Here is a 6,946-nt window from a genome sequence, read left to right as displayed (position 1 = left end):
GGTTCCAAGTTACCGTCTGGGCTTAAACCACGACAGGTGGATGCCTGGAGGCTCCTGGAGTGTGCTGGAACTGGCCTGGCTGGGCAGAACAAGGAGGTCAGTGCACAAGCACGGAGACACATTGTTGAGTTGAGTAGGGGGAAAAATGGTTGCTGTGTGGATGGAAGTTGACTCTGAATGTTGTAACTCGGTCACTTGTGAGTGTCCCAGGCCACTTACACAGGTAGGGATGTACTTGTGCTGTAGCAAACAACCACCTGCTCCCTTTGGTTTTTGGCTGGTGGAACAGTTCCAGCATTATGGGCTTCCCATTTTAGGTAAAATTTAATTTCTTTATCTCTTAACCACTTGTTCTTCATGTTTCCTGGTAATTCCCTTTCTTCTGCCTATAAGTGACTTTGCCAAAGTTTGTCCTGATCCTATCCTTGCTGGTGCTGCAGTTTTTTTTCTTTCCTGATAGAAGCAGCCTTTTGCACCTTGCTCTATTTCCCCTGCCCTTCAGCCTTTGCATCCTCCTGTCTGTGGTGGGAGATTTTTGTTCTCCAGTAGGTTTTTCTTTTGTGGTTTTATCCCTGGTACCTGTGTGCTGTGTCCCAGCCCTGAGCAGTGAGCTGAGCCTGTCCAGAAGAAATCCAGCCTAAGGCATATTATGGTCCTGTTTGTGCTATTTTCTTCTTGTCCTAATAATCTACACATTAATTGAAACCCAGTTAAGAAGACCTTGGTCTTCTGTGCTCCAGAGAAAGGTATACCATAACCAGTCCATGGGACCACTGCTAAAGCCATCTCTTGTTCTTCTGCTTTGCCCCTCGGGTCTTTTCCCTTCCTGATATACACACCAGTAGTGTATCCTTCCTATCAGGATTCATATATTTTGGTTTCTGTCACACATGTTCTGCTTAGTCCTCACCTTTGCCATCAATGGGGAGGGGTGGCTGTTTTTTTAGGTGATGGGACTGTAGAATAGATTTGTCTTGTTCCATGTTGTGAGGTCCTGTAGCTGGGTTGTAACAGGCCACGTCTGACTCTCCCTCCAGCCTACGAAGCTGTTTCCCCTGCTATGATGCCAGGGCAGATCCCCGACCCGTCCCTGACGGCCGGCGCGCTGCCTGGGCTCGGCCCCTTGACAGGACTGCCTGGTACAGCCTTGACCGCTGAGGAGCTGAAGTGCGCTGACATCCGCAACATCGGGGCCATGATCTCGCCGCTCCACTTCCTGGAGGTGAAGCTTGGGAAGAGACCCCAGCCCGTGAAAAGTGAGGTGAGTCTTGGGGGCTGCTGGCTGCAGATGACCTTGCAGGGCCATTGCCTTCACCTGCTTGGCTTTCTTTCCTGCCTGTGCTTGGGTTTCCTGCCAGGGTGGCCAGCAACATGTTTTATAAGCACGTCACATTGCCTGTTTGGTGCTGTGCGCATGTGTTGGCAGCTGCTCCATGAGCTGCCTCTTCTCTGTGCCTGAATTTATGTCCCTGCTGCATGGGCTGGGAGTGGTGGCCTCAGTGTCCCAGACCTGACTGGTCGCATGCAGCCATTGGCAGCCAGCTGAATTCAAAGCCTGCTTGTGGAGCAGGCTCTGGTGCAGCCAGCATGGTCCTAGGTTGGAGCATGCACCTGAAGGAGAAGCCATGCACCCTGTTAGAGGATTTGCATGATGCTTTCATCCCACCTCGAGCCCTTGGTGCTTCTGATGTTGGCGTTGCCTTTTCTGTGAGGACAAGGCATGTGGGTCAGTGGTGTTGAGCAGCAGTGGAGACCCAGCCAGTGCTGCAGGCACTGCTGGTTGGGGCTGCCCTTGCCCTGGTGCTCGGGGCTCCTGCGATGGGGCACATGAGCAGCTTCTGCAGCTTTTGCTTGGTAGCACAGGCTGGCATGTCAGAATCAGGCTGTGGAGGCTTGGAAAACACTAGCACAGCGTTCTCCTTGTGTGGTTGTCTTATGTGTTCGTTTTCAGTCTTTGACCCCTTGACCCTTGCTGTACTTGGTGGTGAGTGTTTGCACCTCACACTGCCTGCAGGCAGAGCTGGGAACCCATCAGCTCAGAGGCCTCGTGATGGTGACGGTGGTGGCTGCTGTCAGAAGGCCTGATAAACAACCCTTCTGAACAGTGCGTTTGCTCCTGTGGATACTTCAGATGATGCCATGTGAGGATGGGGTGATGTGCATCCTTTAGAGAAGTCAGTGAGGCAGTGATGATGTGAAAAACTGTCTGTGATGAGCTGTGAGCTGAAGGGGGTAAAACAGTGGGTCCAGGGAGCAGCCCGATCTCTAAATGGTGCTGACATGTCATTTGACCTAACTTTCATGGCAAAAGCTCAGCAGCATCCAGGCCCACCTGTGGGAAGGGTGCCTGTTGCTTACCTCCAGCCCCTTGCAGTGGACACTTGTGGGGAGAGTTGGTATGATGGAGTTCATCTGCTAACCTTGCACAGGAGCTTTGTGCCCAAGGGGGTGTCCAGTCAGCTTGTGCAGCATCCCACGGAGATCACCTGGAGAAGGACTGAGAAGTTCTGCAATGGCAAGAGCTGAGGCGAGGATGCTCTGGGAAGCCATTGGAAGGGCCTGGGGGATGCTAGTGACTTTGGTCTCTCTATGGCAAAGCAGTCATGGGTTGGCAGCTGAAGCAAAATGCTGTCCCAAGCTGTCATGCAGCAAATGGGGTGCAGTGCCCATCTTGCTTCATGGCTCGGGGGAGAAAGAGGGAGCGTGTAACTGTGCTGTCTTCCTAGGCACAGCTTCTTTCTTGGGCTGTCTCTGAGGCCTCTGAGGTGGCCCTGTAAGAGCTGCTTTTGCTTGGTGGGCAGGGGATGTAGTCTCATTGGTCTGTGTGCAACAGGGACAGGGCAGCTCTGCCCCACAGCAGGTACTGGAAGTGCCAAGTGTCCTCTGAGCCAGTTGTTGAGACACTATGTGGAGGAAAAATAAGGGGAAATACACGGACAGCCCCCACGCGGCCACTGTCCCTGCAGCCAGTTCCTCCCCTGCATAGCTTGTGAAGATGAGGGCAGCAAATGGAGCTGCCCCTGGCACAGGCTTTGCAGTGAAAGTCTGTGGGAGCTGAAGCAGTAGCTGCTTATCCCATGAGCATCCAAGAATCTGCCCACGCATGGTTTTGCAATGCAGCCTACGGCTGCTTTTTTCTAGCCAGAGCTGGGGGACGATGGGTACCATCATGCCATGCCCTGCAAGGGCAGCCTGCTCCCCATGAGCCAGGGCACAGGCGGCTTCCTCTGCTGTGCTGGGGGGACCAGCACCTCCTGGCGCTGTGGTGTTTGTCCCCGGGAGTGCACACAAAACCCACCCCTCAGGGTGATGGGCAGCCCCACTGCACAGGCTGCCTTTCTCTTGGAGCAGCTGGAGACAAGTGCTTCTGGGCTTCTCAGGATGGTGATCACCTCGGTCCCTGGTGCTGCTGACTGAAGCAAGCCAGGATCAGCCCCAGACCCACAGGGCAGCCCATAGGGCTGTCCTGGAGATCAGCTACTGAAACATGCTATGGAGTGACATACCATCACTGTCTCTCATGCCTCTGAGTAGAGTCCTAATCCCCAGCGCCAAGGTCATCTCACCTTTTGAACTGAAATCAAACAGAAGCAGAGAGGGGGAAGCCTGGAGGGGCCAGCAACAGGTCACTTTGATTCTTACTGAATGGAGCAACTGGGCATGGAGTTGTGTGTCAGGCAGTTCCCAGGGATACTGTGGGGCTTGTGTGGTCACTGTTTGGTCTTCCGGTTCCTGTTACAACCCCAGATGCACTTTGCAGGAAAGTTTGGGGCATGTGTCTTAAGCTTTGGAGCTCTGAGCATGAGTTCGCTCCCTGCACCCTCCTAATAATCCTTGAACTAAAAGGCCAAGAAGCTATCTACGGGATAGATGAGTGGAGGGGAATGGTGGCTACCCTGATGTCCACCTCCTCTTAAACTCTTCGTGATAATTTTTTAAGAGCTGCTTATGCCTTTGCTGTGGTCTTGCTAGGAGGAAAAGGCAGCAGAGCATGGAGTTAGTGCCTTCGTGGTTACTTGTGCTAATACCTACCATGTCTGAGTGACATGGGTGAAGTGAGAGTTGGCCACTTGTAGCTGGACTTGTGGGCATCAGTGCAGTTCCCATCCTGGCTTTCCCAAGCATGGTGTGTGACGCCCTATGGCACTGCCTTGGCAAAGGAATGGTGGTAACCCAGCATTATGGAAATCTGTGCATAGCTTGTGCTGACTTTACTTTATATTTTAGCCACGGCTAAAATAGCAACTTTGGAATAATGTCTGGGAAGTAAGGTAGAGAAAATGCAAAACCTATTAGTGCTAGGAAACTTGGACATCATTTTCTAAAGCATTCTAGACATGCTGCATATAGTACATGCAGCTTACTTAATGTACCCCTTCACCTTAACTCTGCTGAGTCAATGTCTTATCCTGTCCTTGCACATCACATTGAGATGTTTTGATGAGTGGGCTTTGGACTGTTGTGAATATTAGCAGTGTGCATGGTGTCACATGCAGCATTTGTTTCCTGCAGATACCACCAGTGTACCTACGTGTGGGGTAATCTGGTGGCCCTCCGCTCCCACCACCACTTTGTGGCCTTGGAAATCTCTGACCTTTCTTTGGAGGTGACTAAGCCCAGCCCTAGAGCACCAAGGCTGTTCAGATAGTGTGCGCTACGAGAGGCTCATCTGGGAGATGTGTCACTCAGCCCCACTGACTTGGGAAGGTACTAAGAGAAGGATGTGTCTGCCTTCTCTGAATGGAACTGCACTTAGAGACGGTGCAAACAAGCTGTGGAAGCGCTCATAAAGCAAATGTTTCTTCCACTGCATTTGAAGGGATCTGTACTTCCAGGTATTAGTAGATAGAATCATAGAATAGTTAGGGTTGGAAAGGACCTTAAGATCATCTAGTTCCAACCCCCCTGCCATGAGCAGGGACACCACACACTAAACTATGTCGCCCAAGGCTCTGTCCAGCCTGGCCTTGAACACCTCCAGGGTTGGAGCATTCACAACTTCCTTGGGCAACCTATTCCAGTGCCTCACCAAATGAGGAATGAGGCAGTTCAGTCTGACATCTCAAATTTCAGAGTCCCAGGTCAAAAGTGCTTGGAGACACTGGGGACCTTTACTTCTTTAGCCATGCTGCAAAGCATAACCTGGATGCTGACTTTGCAGGACATTCTAGCACTTCAGATCTTTCTTGAAGAAGCTGGCTTGGGTTCTCAGATGTAAGTATGCCATAGGCCATTTCCTCAGGCTTTGTAGTAAATATCTCTAAATACTTTGATTATGGGTTTCTGACCCATAGGGCTTGTGGTTTGAGTCAGACATCACAGAGCAGCTGAGTCATGGCAAACAGCGCAGGCACTCCCGTGTCCTGCTTCTTTAAGGGGATGCAGGACCTGTCACCGACAGCCAGTGCTGAAGCTGCAGCAGACAGTCCCATGTACTGGAAGGGCGGAACAGCATCCAGGCCCAGCTGGGGGACCTCTCAGGTTTCTCTGCCTCTCACCCTGGGCTGTGTGTGTGATGCTTCGAATGATTGTGCTCACAAAGCTGTGCCTGCAGATGTCTGTGTGGTGAACTTGTCTTTGTGGGGTGGGGCTCTGTTCCCCTTGTCTCTGCCATCCCTCATGGAAGGAGCAGCCCTGCAAAGAGTTGTATGTCCCCCCCGAGCTGGGTCCCCAGCGGTGGGTACTGCACTGGTCTCCCTCCCTGCGTCTTCACAGAGTGGAGTTAGAGGCCATGGCAGCAGCACGCTTGGTTCCTGGTGAGGTTTAGTCCACATCACTGGTGGCCACTGGCACACATGGCTGCCACCCCTCTCCTTGCCCTGCCTGGTGGGGCTGCTGCCCTACCTCCTGCCCTGCCCCACGCCTGCTGGCTCTGACCTGAGCTTCTCCATCTCGTTGCAGCTGGATGAGGAAGAGGAGAGAAGGAAAAGGCGCCGGGAGAAAAACAAAGTAGCAGCAGCACGATGTCGTAACAAGAAGAAGGAGAGGACGGAGTTCCTGCAGCGGGTGGGTGCCCTGACCTCTGCCAGGGCACAGCAGGGATCTTGGCAAGGTCACCTCCCTAGCAAGGTGCCCCAGCTGTGGGCAATACTCCCTCCTGAACTGCCCTGCTTTGCTCCTGTGACCTTACTGAGAAAATACAGGCCCATTGCCCCCCTTTCCATGAGGCTGTGAAGGTGGTGGCCAGGCAGAGCTTACAAGCATCCCTGTGCCCATGGTACCAGGGATGGAGAGGGCTAAAGGTGGGCTCTGGGGGATACCTTCAGAGGGCTAAAGGAGGGCTGATAGTGTCCCTGCCTTAATGCTGGAGGAGGAACACCCATGGGAGTGTGGCACAGGAGAGGGGCTGACAGCGGTGCGGGCCTCCTGCCCAAATTCCTGAAGGTTGCCTGGTTCAGAGGCCAAATGTCATCTCAGCTGTGACCCCAAGGCAGCAAAACTCTTGCAGCACCTCACTGCTTTTCTGCAAGGGGTGGTAGGACATGGGCAAATGAGACAGTGGAAGACAAGGAGCCATTCACAAGGGCAAATCGTTGCAGATGAGGAGTGAAAACTTAAACATGGGTTTGTTTCTAAACACTTTTCCAGACCATGGAAAGCAGCCAGGCAGGGGTTTTGCTGTGGTGTGGCAGAGACCTGTCCTAGGAAGTAGGTCTATGTTTTGTTGTGGTGGCACTGGTAATGCAAGGCAGTGGGGCTGGGGATGAACTGCCTTGAGGGACCTGGTGGCTTGGCAGGTCCTCAGGCTGCTTCTGTGCTGCAGGTGCTGAAGGACAGCATTGAGAAGAGGTGGCTTGTGGGCCGAATTGTTTCTCCTTCTATCTTGTCCTGTTGAAGTAAAGTCACATGTGGTTGTGTTTCTGTCCTGCTAGGAGTCTGAGCGTCTGGAGCTCATGAATGCTGAGCTGAAGGCCCAGATAGAAGAGCTGAAACAGGAGAGGCAGCA

General features: G+C 52.8%; 1 protein-coding gene across 1 annotated transcript in view; it reads left to right on the top strand.

The window, feature by feature from the left end:
- Positions 1–1,060: 1,060 nt before the first annotated feature.
- The window catches only part of JDP2 (Jun dimerization protein 2), a 5,981-nt gene continuing 95 nt past the window's right edge, over positions 1,061–6,946 (top strand). The window contains 4 exon segments of the mRNA XM_010020421.1: positions 1,061–1,261; positions 5,902–6,006; positions 6,873–6,943; positions 6,945–6,946. The exon segment at positions 6,945–6,946 is cut by the window's right edge and continues 95 nt beyond it. Coding sequence (XP_010018723.1) covers positions 1,061–1,261; positions 5,902–6,006; positions 6,873–6,943; positions 6,945–6,946 — 379 coding nt within the window.

The sequence above is a fragment of the Nestor notabilis genome, unplaced genomic scaffold (assembly GCF_000696875.1).
Source record: "Nestor notabilis isolate BGI_N333 unplaced genomic scaffold, ASM69687v1 scaffold8778, whole genome shotgun sequence".
NCBI classification, from domain to species: domain Eukaryota; kingdom Metazoa; phylum Chordata; class Aves; order Psittaciformes; family Psittacidae; genus Nestor; species Nestor notabilis.
The sequence above is the reverse complement of the archived record's forward strand: the minus strand, read 5'-3'. Positions and strand labels throughout refer to the sequence as shown.